We start from the raw sequence: 15,377 nt of genomic DNA, 5'->3' as shown, positions 1-15,377 counted from the left end.
TTCCTGGACTTGTGCAAGGCCCTTGATATGGTCCTGCACCACTTCCTTGCCTCTAAGTTGCAGTGCTTACCCACCCTCTCTGTATAGATATTTTTCTTGGTATCCAACCTAAACTCTCCTGGCACAACTTGAGGCCATTTCCCCTCGTCCTGTCACCAGTGAGAAGAGACCAGTCCCCAGGACCTGACACTCAGCCCACTCCTACGGTTTGCCTCAGCCCATTGACCAATCTGTCCAGGTCCCTCTGCAGTGCCCTTCTCCCCTCTGGCAGGTCAACACTCCCTCCCAACTTGGTGTCATCTGCAATTTACTGAGGATGAACTCAATCCCCTCATCAAGTTTATTGATAAAGTTGTTAAATAGGAGCGGCTCCAGTACTGAGCCCTGGGGGACACAGCTCACGACTGGCCGCCAGTTGGGTTTAACTCCTTTGACCACAACTCTTTGGGCCTGGGCATCCAGCCAGTGTTTCACCCAGCAGAGCATACGCCCATCCAAACCATGGGCAGCCAGCTTCCCACAAGGATGTTGTGGGGGACAGAGTCAAAGGCTTTCCTGAAGTTCAGGCAGACCGCATCGACAGCCCCACCTTCATCACCTTGTCATAGAATGACATCAGGTTTGTCAAGCGGGATTTATCATTCATATCTCAGGAGGCTTTAACCCAACTGCTGAAAGGATATAGGAAGGATATAGAAAGTATATATGAATATGTCATCCCTGTGTCACGGTAATCATAAGCCCTATGCATGTTCTATGTTTCTTACACGCTCCATCATTCTCACAGCGATACACAGGGCTCTGGGGAGCCGACGTTTCCACTGTTGGGGATCTTGCTGCCACCTCGAGGTACTGGGCCGAATTGCCACCTTCGGTATGAAAAACGAGGGAAAAATACAATTCTGAACCCACAGCACCTCAAAGTCCCTTCAAGAGACCACAGCTACTGCCCTAAGCCCTCCAATTTCCCCTGCTGCCCCTTAAAAACCTCAGGAGTGCCAGCAGCACCTGGTGCCTTAGGGTGCCCGCTGGATTTCACAAGGATGCATTCATCTCCTGCATTGTGATCATTGGGAAAAATATCCAACAGCGCTGACCCGAGCTGGGGATTCAGTGGTGACATACAGGGAAACCTGCTGTGCTGCAGTGTGAGCCTCCGGTCCTGCTGCTGGGCAACATTGGGCACAGCCTGGCTCCGTCCTCTCTGCTCCTCCCTGCAGGGACTGATGGCCGTGCCTGGGATCCCTCGAGCCTCCTCTTCTGCAGGCTGAGCCGCCCCAGCTCTCCCAGAATCCCACCCCAACCATTTCCCACGCAGTGCTGAGGAGGGGAGGCGATGTGAGAAGAGGAAAGGGGCTGGTGGTTGCAGTCATATGACACGGCCACTTGTGCTGCCCTGTCCTTACCCGGCGGTGGGCACAGGGACGGAGGGCTCTTTGGAGCTGCAGAAATGACTGCAGTCGAAATGCTGAAAAACGAGTGCTAAACATTTAATCATTTAACATACAGAGCAATAAACACAGAAATGACCGTATTCCCAACCAGGTTCCACCCTAACAATCATTCCCTCCTCACGGCTTCCCTCCTCGGGGCCAACACGAAGCGGCTTCACGCAGCTCCGGGAGCTCCGCGCGGGGACAGACAGACAGGAGCTCCGCGGGGACAGACAGACAGATGGAAACCGGCACTTGGGGACCGCAGCTGCGGGGCAGCAACTCGGCACAGCGCTGCTGATTTGAGCCGCGCGAGAACCGAAGGCGCCCGCCCAACTCCGTGCCGGGCTCCGACGTGCCTCGATCCGTGCGATCGCTCCCTCTCTTTCGGGGCTGCCCGGCTCAGCCAGGAACCGCTCCCGGACACCGGGCGGGTCCCGCCGCTCGCGGTCAGCCGCCGCTCCTCGCAGCCCCCGCGCCGCCTTTCCCTGACCGCCCGGCGTCCCGAGGCACAAGGCGGGCGGCGGCAGGGCGGCGGAGCGCCGCTTTCCCCGCACGGAGCCCCGCGGCTCCGCAGCCGCCATTGGCCCGCGCTCGGTCCCGCCTTCGCCGCGCTCCATTGGTCGGTCCTCCGGATGGGGCGGGCACTCCGCGAGGGGTCCTTTCCCTCCGCCGTCGCGCCGTCATTGCGTCATCACCGCGCGCGTTCCGCATGGCCCCGGCCCGGCCGTCTGCGGCGCTGCCGCTCGCCCGCTCCGCTTCTGGGGTCTCCGGGCGGCCGGGTCCCGGCTGGGGCTGCGGGAGGAGGAGAGCGGGGACGTGGGGGACCGCAGCGAGGCCGAGCCCGCCCCGCCCCGCCCCGCCCCGCCCCGCTCCGCTCCGTGAGGGCCTTCCTGGAGAGCGGCGAGCACGGGCTGGCGGCTGCCCAAAGGTGGGGGAGCGGGGCGTCCGGGGCGAGCGGCAGGGCCCGGCCATGGCGCCGGGAAACTCCGAGGGCACCTTGACGTCCTGCTGCAGGCGGCGGTGGCGGTAGTTCAGGTAGTTCAGCCCCACGCAGATCGCCTTCTCGGGGTCGTCGATGGGCGCCGACGGCCGCACTCCCGCCCGATGCAAACGGTGCCGGCCCAAGGCGGGGCGGGGCTGAGCGCGGGGCGATCACCTGCTGCTGCTGGCTGCGCTGCTGCCGGTACAAGCGGGCTTCTTGGCCGCCTGGGCGCACAGTTGTCTCACGTTCAGCTGAGCGTCGATCCACACCTCCAGATCCTTTTCCTCCGCGCGGCGTTCCAGCCGCTCTGTCCCCAGCCTGCCGCCGTGCCTGGGGTTGTTGTGACCGAAGTGCGGGTGGTGGTGAACCTCGTGCCGTTGGCGTCAGCCATTGATCAGCCTGTCCGGACCCCTCTGCATACTCTTCATATCCTTAGGCAGATTATAGGAGGATTATAGGAGCAAGAGCTGAAGGGCAGTGGGAGGGAGGGATGGATGGAGGGAGGAAGCCCCATTGGGAGCCCGGGGACCGCGTGCTGTGGGTGTCGGCACAAAACTCCTCCATCTGTCAGCACAGGAGCTGCGGTTCTGGCTGCAGCAGCAGGAACTCAGCGCAGCTCTGCAGATGGCGGTCCGGCAGCACGAGAAGATGATGGCCACGGAGTGCGAGAGCCTCTGCAGCCTGCGAGAAGGTGAGTGCAGCTGGGGAGAGGAAGGTGTGGGAGTCCTGGGGAGGGACACGCAATGGCAGCATTATTGGCAGGATCAGCTGCTTCCTCCTCCTCTCCTGACACCGTGCACTGGTTTCCTTTGAGAAGCACCCAGAAGCCAGGCCCCATTGTCACATCTGTGGGGTTAAGATGTGGGATAAGTTCAGGTTGGATATCAGGAGAAACTTTTATACAGAAAGGGTTGCTAAGCACTGGAATAGACTGCCCAGGGAGGTGGTTGAGTCACCACCCCTGAATGTGTTTAAAAACCATTTGAATGTGATGCTCAGGGCCATGATTTAGAGGAGGGTTGTTAGTTAGGGTAGGGTGGTCAGGTCATGGTTGGACTCGGTGATCTTTAAGGTCTTTTCCAACCTGAGTGATTCTGTGATTCTCTGGGGACGCTGTGTGTTGGATTGCTGTTCATTGCAGAGCAGCAGCACAGGGCAGGACTGGGGACTGGGAAGATGGGGGTGGTGAGGACAATGTGCGGCCGTGGATTCCTCGGGTGGTACCAGGAAACGCCTCCACGTGTTTGTAGCTGTGTGGAGGTGTGCGTGTCTCCTGCTGTAGCAGAGATGGAGGGGATGGCGCTGACTGAAGGGCGGTGACCGGAGGCAGCACGAAGGCGCCGCGAGGCGGCCGCAGTCAGTCCGGCCGCAGCGCAGACAGACGGCGCTGTGGCTCCCCGTCGCACGTGAGGCGGCTCTCGTTCCTTCCGCGTGGGGGCGCTGTGCTGCCGGCGCGCTCTGATGACGTCACGTAACCGCCCATTGCGGGTGCCCTTCTGGCGCCGCGTCCCGCTCCCAGCACGGCCTGGCACCGTGCGCGTGTCGCCATGGAGCGCTCTGCCCTCGGGGCCTTTTTTTGTGCAGTGATCTGCTTGTTTAGTAGCCCTGCTTCCGCGTACACAGCAACCGAACGGTGAAACTGCATCAGAAAAACATCTGTCAGATGCAAAGCCGCTACTTGGTGCCCAAAGCAAATACGAACAAAGTGGTTGGCCCTGCATTTCTGGCAAGGATTCGAGAAGAACGGAAACTATTTTTCTGATGCCTGGGTCGTAGATCGTCCACTGAGATGCACAGTTCCATGAAGGAGAGAACGAGCCTCTGTGTGGCCTAGGCAGCGCAGTGCCGTGATGTTCCAGACGTGTAAGAGTCATGTGCAGGGCGAGCACAGGCACTGCTGCTCTTGCACAAGGGCTGGGCTCACTGACAGCGGTGGTCTGCTTCCCCTTTTAACCTCAGCCAGGCTAGGGATAGAATAGGCATTTCTCACCCACTGATGCCTTTAGCTGCTTGGGCACTGCGTCCCTCTTTCATGCAGAGCTGCTGTTGTGCTGCAAGGCAGCCCTTGTTGGCTCAGAGCAGAGCAGACGGTCAGTGTGCTTGTGGGCATTCTGTAGTGCTGTTCAGGCATTGGTCTCAGACTGGGAAATCAAGTGCTTATCATCATGCTTTACAGTCACAATCACTTAACCAGCACCATGAAATGGCGGGGATGGTATGTTCTAAGAACTGTTTGCTAGAGAACTAGTGCTCTCTGGTTTTTATTGCAGTTGCCAGCTGCTGGTGAACCTGAACAATAAGAGATTGACCAAAAACTCAAGCGATAGTGAGTGTGCTTGTTTGCTGTACCATGCTGTGCCAGGCATTTGCTCTGATCAGCTAAATGCAAGGAGTGTAGGTAGAGCAGGAAGAGCACTGTCTGTCTTTTTATGAGTGCCTGTTTTCCAAAGCCTAGGTTCCATGTAGGTCAGCACTGTTTTGCTGTTGATCTTTGTTGGAACAGAGATGTATCGTAGAAGGCAGTATGATCCCACACAGATGGCACTGAGCAGGAGGCAGGAGAAACCTGTCTGTGGATGACCATTTTGAGCCAAACGCAGCACATTGTGGTGTGTTGTGGAAGCACAGGATGGTTGATATGGGAAGGGACCTCTGGGTCCATCTGTTCCAGCCCTGCTCCAACAGGCCACCAGAATTGGTGCCCAGGACCACATCCAGATGGGTTTGGAGATCTCCAGGAGACACCGCAGCCTCTCTGGGTCCCTGTGCCAGTGCTGAGTTGGGGGTCAAAATGGGGGAATGGACTCCAGAGGTCAGGAAGTAGGGCATGGGAGGTACAGCAGACTCTAGGGGTTAGGAAAAGGGGTCAGGAGGGGGTGGGGCAGTAAGGGAAGACAGGGGACTCTGGAGGGCAAACTGAGGGGACTGGGGGATGGTAGGAGACTCTATGGATCAGAATGGGGGAATTGGAGTGGGGGTACCTGGGGGGAGAAGACATATAGGGGGGTGAGAAAGGGTGCACAAGAGATCAGAGTGGGGGACCGAGGAAAGAACAGGGGAGAGGGGGTCGGACAGGGGATCCTGTGGGTCAGAATGGGGAACAGGGGCAGACACTGATGGAGGAACTGAGGGGAGGGGAGAAGAGGGGTGGAAGAGGACTCCCATCAATGAGAATGGGGGAATTGGAGGTGGGAGAGAGGAGGGAGAGTGTAACCCCGGGAGTCAGACTGAGGGACTCGGGGGATTGTAGGCCACCCATGGTGGGGGTGGAGGGAAGGCAGTGAAATATCTTGGGGGGGGGGGGGAGGGGAGAGGAGGGGGACACAGCCTGAAGCCTGAGTGGGGCTCGAGGGACAGTGGGGGGGTGAAGAGGAGTGTGGGGGAGAGAATGGAGAGCTCTCAGGGATCTCCTGGGGAGGTGGGGGAGCAATTGGGGGAGGGCAGAGCTCCGGGGATGGGATGCAACAGGCAGGCATCAAGATATTGCCCTCTACGCTCCCTCCAAGCTTACCTCTATGCAGGGATGAGCAGATGTCCAGAAACAGTTACCGAGTGTTGAGTGAGCAAGTGTTAGAAGTTAAATAATTAGCGATATATGCTTAACTAGCAAAAATTGATGTTTATCCAGTATTTGTATGTTTAGTTGAGCATCAGGAAGATTGTGATCCTGAAGTACTCAGACAGTGAAGAACCATGGGAGAAAGAGATAAGTAATAGGGCATAAAAGATGTAAGGCTGCTTTCTGTGCACGCTTCTGCTTGTGGGATGCCCACCATTGCAATTGTGAATAAAATCTCCTTTATCAGAGATCCTGTCCTGATAAATTCTTTGGATATTTCCAACAATATGAACATCATAATCCTCAAAGGAAAAGGAGAGATTGATGTGGGGTGCTCTGTTTGGCAGCAGGGATTAGCACATCAGTTTAAGAACCAACGTATGAGTTTAGCAAAAGGAATCCATGAGTGGTAGTTCTGAAACCACTGCAGCGTTTCAGCTTTAGTGGGAGAACAGCCTCGTTTCTCCTCAATAACTTTGCATGGGGACGCAAATGAATACTTCTCCCTTCTGCCTCCATGACTGTGCCTCACGAGAAGCACCGGAGTCCCAATAGAATACTTATATCTTTTGCCTCAAAACATGCGAGGACATTTTCCTCAGGTCCCACACTCTTAGGAAAAAGTGGCTCACTATGGCCTAATCGGCCGCTCTGCTTGGCAGCCAGTAACATCTGAGTGTAGAAGCACAATGCGCTGATGGAACTGCATGTTAAGCTCTGCAAATTGCCACAGCACAGCATTCCTGCCAGGGCTGCTGTGTGTGTGTGCAGGGATAGGATTAGGAAAGCCTAATGGGTGGAGCTGAACTTGGTGAGGGATGTGAAAAATAACAGGGGGTTCTACAGGCACACAGGCAGGAGACAGGCCAAGAGAGTGTTCTCCCTCTGATAAATGAGAATGGAGAACTGGCTTCCTGAGAAATGGAAAAAGCTGAGGTGCTCAATAAGTGCTTTGCCTCAGTCTTCGCTGCTGGTCAGGCTGCTCCCCATGCCTGCCAGACCCTGAAGCCCACAGTGTGAGTGAGAGGAGTGGATTCTGTCCCACTGTAACAGTGGAACAAGTCAGAGACCTTCTCATGAAGTACTGAAAGTATGTAGGTCCACGGGACCAGATCCATCCCAAGGTTCTGAAAGAGATGGCTGATGTGGTTGCCGAGCCACTCTCCATCGTGTTTGCAAAATCACGGCAGTCTGGTGAAGTCCCTGTTGACTGGAAAAAGGGAAACATTACTCCCATTTTTAAGAAAGGGAGAAAGGAAGACCCAGGGAACCACAGGCCAGTGAGCCTCACCTCTTTGCCTGGGAAGATCATGGAGCAGATCCTCCTAGAAGCTGTGTTAAGGCACATAGAAGACAAAGAGGTGATCCGACAGCCAGCATGGCTGCACCAAGGGCAGATCATGTCTGACCGATCTGGTGGCCTTTGATGATGGAGTGACGGCTTTGGTGGATGGGGGAGGGGTGATGGATGTCATCTACCTGGACTTCTGCAAAGCCTTTGACATGATCACCACATCTTGCTCTCTGTTGGAGAGGTGTGGATTTGAAGGATGGACTGTTGGATGGATTAGGAATTGGCTGGCTGGACGCAGCCAAAGGGCTGTGATCAATGGTTCTGTGTCAGGGTGCAGGCCGGTCACAAGCGGTATCCCTCTGGGGTCGGTCTTTGGACCTCTGCTCTTCAACATCTTCATCAATGACAGACAATGGCATTGAGTGCATCCTCAGCAAATTTGCGGATGACACCAAGCCGAGCTGTGTGGTTGAGGTGGTAGGGGGAAGGGAAGCCATCCACAGGGTCCTGGACAGGCTGGAGAAGTGGGCCCATTAAAACCTAACGAGGTTCAGTAAGGCCAAGTGCAGGGTGCTGCACTTGGGCCGGGGCAATCCAGGTATTTATACAAACTGGGGGAAGATCTCCTTGAGAGCAGCCCTGTAGAGAAGGACCTGGGGGTCCTGGTGGATGAGAAGCTGGACATGAGCCAGCAGTGTGCGCTTGCAGTGCGGAAGGCCAACTGTGTCCTGGGCTGCATTAAAAAAGGGGTGGCCAGCAGGGAGAGGGAGGCAATTGTCCCCCTCTACTTGGCTCTGGTGAGGCCCCATCTGCAGCACTGCGTCCAGGGCTGGGGCCCCCAGCACAGGAAGGACGTGGAGCTCTTGGAGCGGGTCCAGAGGAGGGCACTAAGATGGTCAGAGAGCTGGAGCACCTCTCCTATGAGGAAATGCTGAGGGAACTTGAGGGCTTGTTTAGCTTGGAGAAGAGAAGGCTCCAGGGAGACCTCATTGTGGCCTTCCAGTACTTGAAGGGAGCGTATAAACGGGAGGGGGAACGGCTGTTTGTGAGGGTGGATAGTGATAGGATAAGGGGGAATGGTTTTAAAGTGAGACAGGGAAGGTCTAGGTTGGATATTAGGAGGAAGTTTTTCACACAGAGGGTGGTGATGCACTGGAACAGGTTGCCCAAGGAGGTTGTGGATGCCCCATCCCTGCAGGCATTCAAGGCCAGGCTGGATGTGGCTCTGGGCAGCCTGGTCTGTGGTTGGCGACCCTGTACATAGCAGGGGGTTGGAACTCGATTGTGTCCTTTTCAACCCAGGCCATTCTATGAGTCTGTGACTGTCACAGCCCCTGCCAGATGTACTCAGCCTCTCCACACCCAGGAGGGAGCAGCTGTGCAATAGCACAGACATCCTCGCCGGGGCATCCAGAGAAGCTCCTCTCTGTGCTTGGAGGTGTTTTGGGGAATTTCAGCTGGGCTCAAACCCACGGGGTCTGTCCCCCCTGGGCATGCCCTGTGAAGTCAGAAAAGGCATCATTTGGCATTCACAACTGTGAGCTGTTATGACATTAGAACCTGCTGTCCTACTTAGCCGGAGAGGTGTGCAGCAGTGCAGTCCTGTGAGGATTGCAGAGCAGGCAAGTGGGGAAGAGGTGCTTGTGTCCTGAGAGGAGAGCGAGCTGTTCCCTGTGTCTGTGAGAGGAGTGAAGGTGCCAAAATGCCGGCCCAACTGGGCAGGTGAGTGCAGCTGGACCCAGAATGCGGGGAGGGGAAGACAGAAGCACTGTGTGCTGCCAGGCTTTCTCCAGCTGGGTGGCCCTAAATCCCCTTCCATGGGCACAGCCCTGCTCCGTCTCTGGGGGGAGCCAGATGGGGCTGGGCTGCTGCTCCTGTGGCACAGCAGAGCCCTTCGCTCTCATGTGTACCACGGGTGCTATGGCACTGGCTGGCTCTTGCTAAAGGGCCCTGGGACTTACATCTCTGCTGGGCAGAGGAACATGGTGGCAGCCGTCTGCTAAAAGGATCCCAGAAGATCGTGTCCCAGTGCTGGGCCGTGATAAGCACTGTCTGATCTCTCCCTTAGCCAACACGCTGCCAAAGAGAGGGGAAGGAGGACTCCCATCCTGCTTCTAGCAGTCCTTTCTGGTGACTGTTCCCCAGCCAAAGCCATCCCAGCAGAGCCGGAGAGCAGGACTGTCCCACATGGCATGTCCCCGCTAGGTCTGGAGGAGGAAAATGGGGCTGTGGGGCTCAGAGCAGTCTGAGCAAACTAATGGTCTCTCCCTACTGATGTCCCCCACAGCTGGAGCCTTCCTCTGGATTTTGGCTTGGTGAAATGACATCCCGCGGGTCAGTGCCATGGTGTGCAGCAAAGGCCAAGCTCTGCCCTTCTGCCTCTGTGGAGACGGGGAGGTTGGTCACCGGCTCCTCACTGCTGAGACGGAGGGAGGGCCCTCGAGCCAGGCTGGGGGGCACCTTGGCAGCAGGATGGGCTTCGGTGTGGAAGCATCTTCCCAGTGCCCAGCATGGAGCTCGGGCTGAAGGCAGCAGCGTGTGGGAAGAAGGGACCTTTGCCCATCTGTGGCACTGGGGAGTCTGGAGGGGATGGGAAAGCAAACAGGGAAGCAGCAGATGCTCTGCAGCACAGGGAGGGCTTAAGAGCCCGACTTCGGGCAGAGTCCTCTGCAAACTGTTGGGAAGCAGCAGGAAATTCTGCCAGCGGTTCCCTGGGAAGCTCCTTTGGAAGCTCTGGCCATGCTCCTTGTGCATCCCATTGAATGCCTTTCTCTTCCAGATGGCATCAGCAGGACCTGTGCATGAGCTCCCGTCTCTGGGGTAAGAACACTTCCTTGCCCTGCACCTGGCTCTTTGCACACCTTTGCCTCGTGCCCATGGCTCCAGCCTTTCCCATCTGTATGGTGGAAGGCAGCCCTTGGCAAAGTGAAGGAATAAAAGGGGCTGGGGGATAAGGAAGGGCACAACCCCTCAGAATCCTTCACCTCATGGCACTGGAGCTCTGACCTGCGAGGTGGACAGTGCTGGAGACTCACTTTGCCTTTGCCTTCAGGAACTCACTGGTTTGGCTGGAGGGGAAGAGGCAGGAGCTGAACGTGAAAACTACTCAGGTGTCAGCCAGGAAGGACTTCATTCTCCAATCAGTGTTTGATGTCCTCAAAGAGAATGGGGTCCACGGATTGAAGAGAGAGGTAATGGTTCTGCTCCCTCCTGTTTCCTCTCAGCCCATTCCAGAGACAGTTCTGTGCTCTGTCTGCCCAATCCACACTTGGCTCTGAGGCTCAGCCTCTCTTGTGTTTTGGAGCCGCTCTGCTCCTCTCTGAGAGCTGCTGCTGGTGCTAGCTGCACAGTACAGCTGGGATCAGGGTGCTCTGTGCAGCGCTCTGAATTCCCCCTGGGCTGGGCCTTAGCCAGGCACCTGCTGGGTTTGGCTTCGAGGCTGGACATCATCCTTTCCAAGAGACTTGCAGTCAGGCTTCTTAGCTGGAAGGGCCGTTCTCCAGGCCAGCTGCAATTGGAGAACTGCAGGGCCTGGCTGGCTCAGAGCATGATCTGACTGCCTGTCCAGGCTGTTCTGGAGATGGCACAAGGCTGGCAGCAAGGGGGTCAGGCAGAGCCCAAAGCCGATCTTTGCTGTGTCTCTGGAGTCCAGTGGCTCATCGGGGCACACTTTCTGGAAGATCTTGCTGAATTTCTGGAAAGACATGGAGCCCTCCCTTAGCTGGTCACACTGATCTCCTCCAGTGTTTGTGCTCACTGCTTTCTCTCCATTCCCTATTTGTTGCCAGGAAATTCTGCAGTTGACACAGCATGCAGTTGAGAAAGTCATGGAAAACAGTGTCTGGATGCCCAACTGGGCTCTGGAAACCATAGGTATGTAAACAGACAGCTTCACTACCCTCAGCTTTGCGTCTGGCACTCTCCGAAGCCTGCCAAGCACTGCTTTCTGTTACAGTTATCTCATAGAGCTTTAGAATGGTTGAGGTCTGAAGTGACCTTACAGACCATCCCAGACCAACTCCCTGCCATTGACAGGGCTGCCATCCTTTCCATCAGGATGCTCAGGGCCCCATCCAACCTGGTCTCCAGTACTTCCAGGAATGAGGCACCCATGGCTTCTCTGAGCAGCACATTGCAGGGCCTCACTGCCCACTGTGGGTCAAGAATTTCCTCCTGACATCCCATCTACATTTCCACCCTCTGAGAATGTAAAAAGCCTTCACCTGTGTTCCTAGGGCTGACTGGCTCCTTTCCTCAGGTGCTCAATCAGTGGCTTAGGCTGGGACTCAATAGTGCCCATACACAGCAGGAGGGATTTTGCACCCCTGAGCCCCACCAAGAGCTTCAGGGAATGAGAATTCACTCCTTCAGCTTGTCTTTGGGCTGTCCTAGTGCACATCTTTCCATCTTTATTTCAGGTGCCACTGTTGATGCAGAGAGGACATCCAAGAGCTTTGGTGGGAAAGGCTGGAAGAACCATTGGCTTTCTCCACTCTTTTCCACCACAAAGCCTCCCAAGACACTCTTGCAGGTATGCCAGGAGAAATGGTGACTGTGGGTTCACTGCCTTGCCTTCTAGCTGCAGGAGCAAGTGCACAACAATTTCCTTTGGCCCAGCTGCACTGCTTAGCCCACATTCTTCCCATTGTTGACAGCAATGTTGGGAGGGTGATGGGGTGACAGATGCTGGGGAGGGCTGCCCTGCCAGCTCTGGGCAAGCAGAGAAAGGCAACTGGCTCCAGACCTGTTGTCCATACCTTTGCATATTTCCCTCCTGTCCCTTGACTAGTGTTTCATTACTGACTCCTCATCCCCTGACTCCTCGCTCCATTATGAGGAGAACAGCAGCCCACAGAGAAGGCAAGCTCTGTGCTTCTTGCCCAACAGCCACCTCTGGCAGCTCTTTGCCTCGCCGCTGACAGACACGTCTTTCTCATTTCAGCCCAATATTTCTCCTGGCAACTGCTGGGCTTTCCAAGGATCTCAGGGCCACGTGGTCATCCAGTTGCCGGAGAAAATCCGTCCCATGGCGTTCACCATCTGGCACATCTCCAAGGCGGTCTCTCCCTCAGGGGAAGTCAGCAGTGCCCCCAAAGACTTTGCTGTCTTGGTAAGTCTCTGCCTGCTGCTTCTTCTGGAGCACTCCAAGGAAAAGCTTTGCCATAGAGCCCCATGAGACCCCATAGTGGTGGGAGCTCCCTGAGAGCTGTGATGGGCTGCTGCAGAGCATGGCATCCTGCCCAAGAGCACAGAGACCCTTGGGATGGTTACACGTCTCTGGAGGTCTCTGCTGCTCTTCATGGCCAAGCAGCTAGGAGCAATTGCTGCACGTGCCCTGACTAAGGTTCACCCTCCTTTGTGCTCCAATCCCACCAGAGCTGAGGGGGGGAGGAAGGGCTCCTGCCTTCAGCCTCGGCATGTTCTTTTTTTGCACAGCCTGCCTAAGTGTGACCGCTGTCATCTCTTGTCTTTGAGGGAGTGGATGAGGCCGAAGGTGAAACTCTCCTGGGGTTATTTGTTTATGACGTGTACAGAGAGATCGCCCAGACCTTCCACATGCAGGTACGGCAAGTGCATGCGGCAGGCTGCCAGGGAGGAAGGCCGGGCTGCCTGCTAGTCCTGGGACGGAAGGGTTTGCCTGATCAGCCGGGCCTTCCTCTGCTCTCCAACGTGGCCGACTCCTGCGGGGCAGACAGACAAGGTAGCCATCCCACCTTTGGTAGCAATTCTTCCTGCTAGAGCAGAGAGAGCAGCAGCGGGAAGGCAGTGCGGGAGGGAAACTGTCCGACCCCTGCGGGTGTGGAGGGACGATTGCTGGTGGGAGGGAGGAGTGCAGCTGCCTTCCCCCATCAGCAGCGCCATCCTGGCATCCCACGGCAGCCCAAGGAACAGAGGAGAGCAAGCCAGGGTTCAGCAGCTGGCAAAGGGAGCTGTGCAGATGTGCCGTGGCTCTTCCCACGTGCATCATGAAGCCTCTCCTCTTTGTGTTGGCAGGAGGAGCCCTGCAAAGCCTTTGGCCGTGTCAAATTGGAGGTGCGGAGCAATTGGAGAAATGCAGAACACACCTGCGTGTACTGAGTGGAAATTCACGGAACTTGATAAAAGACAGCAGAGATTTTTAGAAGGGAATAATTAAAATAAAATGTTGATGGCTTTCTGCCCGTGTTGAGGTTGATCACTGGAATGGCGCGTTGGGGCTGGGGGAGGGCGGAGCTGCAGGGCTGAGTTGGGCGAGCGCCCTAGCAAGCTGTGACATTGGAAGGGATGCCATTCAGAGGGACCTCGAGAGGCTAGAAAGGTGGGCCCACGTGAACCTGATGAGGTTCAACATGGCAAAGTGCAGAGTTTTGCACTTGGGCCGGAGGAATCCCAGGCATCCATGCAGACTGGAAGGAGAGGTCCTTGAGAGCAGCCCTGTGGAGAAGGACCTGGGGGTCTTGATAGATGAAAAACTTAACATGAGCCAGCAGTGTGCCCTTGTGGCTCAGAAGGCAAATGGTATCCTGGGCTTCGTCAAAAGAGGGGTGGCAGCAGGGACAGGGAGGTGATTGTTCCCCTCTACTCTGCTCTTGTGAGGCCCCATCTTGAGTACTGTGTCCAAGTGTGGAGCCCCCAGTACAAAAAAGACAGGGAGCTGTTGGAGAGGGTCCAGAGGAGGGCCATGAAGATGATCAGGGGACTGGAGCACCTCTCTTATGAAGACAGGCTGAAGGAGCTGGGCTTGTTCAGCCTGGAGAAAAGAAGGCTGCGGGGTGACCTCATTGCAGCCTTTCAGCACCTAAAGGGAGCCTACAAACAGGAGGGGAATCAACTCTTTGATAGGGTGATAACAGCAGGATGAGGGGAAATGGTTTTAAGTTGAGGGAGGGGAGATTTAGGTTGGACGTCAGGGGGAAATTCTTTACAGAGAGAGTGGTGAGGTGCTGGAACAGCTGCCCAGAGAGGCTGTGGATGCCCCGTCCATCCCTGGAGGTGTTCAAGGCCAGATTGCATGGGGCCCTGGGCAGCCTGGTCTAGCATTAAATGGGGAGGTTGGTGGCCCTGCATGTGGCAGGGGGTTGGAGATTCATGATCCTTGACGTCCCTTCCAACCCTGGCCATTCTGTGATTCTGTGTCATCACTCTGCACCACTTGGAGACGGCGGCCATGCGGAAAAAGTCGTGCGATGCCCCGCGCTGTGACATCATCAGCCTGCGCCGCGAGGAGGCGACGGCCATGTGGAAGTGGTTCGGGGCCTCGCGCTGCTCCGACACCGCGGGGCGGCCTGGGGGCTCAGAGCACCGCCTCGGCTTCTACAAGTGGGTGTTCGGGGGGGGGGGGGGCACCGGGGCGGAGGCCGCTCTGTGTTGGCCCCGTGGAGCGTCTGTGCTGCTCAGGACCTCTGCTCGGTGCAGGGAGGTGCGCTGTGCCCCCCTCCTGACCCTGGGTGCATCGCTGCTCAGTGTTCTCTTGCTTCCATTTCCGTACATGAAGCATTTTAAAATGCATGTTGTCATGGGCCTAAAGCCACTGCCCTGCTCAGTCTGAGCTGGGTTTGGTGCCGGCTGGTTGCCAGGAGGAATCTCAGCAGGAAAGCTGGGCTGGGGAGGAGTTCCCAGCTAGTGAAGGGCTCGGAAAAATCAGCCTTATGAGGAGAGGCTGAGGGAGCTGGGGCTGTTTCGTCTGGGGAAGAGGCGGCTGAGGGGAGACCTTATTACTCTCTTCCAGTACCTGAAAGGTGCTTACAGTGAGAGCGAGGTAGGTCTCTTCTTATTGGTGTCAAGTGATAAGACAAGGGGAAATGGCCTCAAGTTGCACCAAGGTAAGTTTAGGTTGGACATTAGGAAACACTTCTTTACAGAAAGGGTGGTTAAACATTGGAATAGGCTCCCCAGGGAGGTGGTTGAGTCACCACCCCGGATGTGTTCAAGAGCCGTTTGGATGTGGTGCTTGGAGATATGATTTAGCAGAGGGTTGTTAGAGTTAGGGTACTGTGGTTAGGCTGCGGTTGGACTTGATGTTCCTTGAGGTCCCTTCCAACCTGAGTAATTCTATGATTCTATGATACTGTGACTCAGTGAGGATGATGAGATGTCATTACTCCCCTGGAAATCCACTGTCGGGCC

The 15,377-nt window shown here is 56.2% G+C and overlaps 1 protein-coding gene and 1 pseudogene across 10 annotated transcripts; one reads left to right on the top strand and one right to left on the bottom strand.

Moving 5' to 3' along the window:
- Positions 1-1,013: 1,013 nt before the first annotated feature.
- Positions 1,014-3,901, bottom strand: LOC149914850 (uncharacterized; annotated as a pseudogene).
- LOC116238947 (SUN domain-containing protein 3-like) lies at positions 2,260-14,584 on the top strand. Of its 10 annotated transcripts, none has more exons than XM_090125358.1 (11): positions 2,260-2,364; positions 2,995-3,109; positions 9,340-9,476; positions 9,559-9,668; positions 10,051-10,091; positions 10,324-10,462; positions 11,060-11,144; positions 11,690-11,802; positions 12,214-12,381; positions 12,747-12,972; positions 13,266-14,584. In XM_090125358.1, the coding sequence occupies exons 4-11, from the start codon at positions 9,615-9,617 to the stop codon at positions 13,391-13,393; spliced, it is 954 nt and encodes a 317-aa protein (XP_089981484.1). In that variant the 5' UTR covers positions 2,260-2,364; positions 2,995-3,109; positions 9,340-9,476; positions 9,559-9,614; the 3' UTR covers positions 13,394-14,584. The 10 variants fall into 10 exon arrangements, with proteins under 10 accessions (XP_089981484.1, XP_089981487.1, XP_089981488.1 ...); XM_090125362.1 differs by having other exon boundaries at positions 2,333-2,471; positions 12,747-12,833; XM_090125352.1 differs by having other exon boundaries at positions 2,333-2,471.
- The last annotated feature ends 793 nt before the right edge of the window (positions 14,585-15,377 follow it).

The sequence above is a fragment of the Phasianus colchicus genome, chromosome 26, assembly GCF_987193195.1.
Source record: "Phasianus colchicus chromosome 26, bPhaCol1.hap1.1, whole genome shotgun sequence".
NCBI classification, from domain to species: Eukaryota; Metazoa; Chordata; class Aves; order Galliformes; family Phasianidae; genus Phasianus; species Phasianus colchicus.
This window is presented reverse-complemented; position numbering and strand designations above follow the sequence as displayed.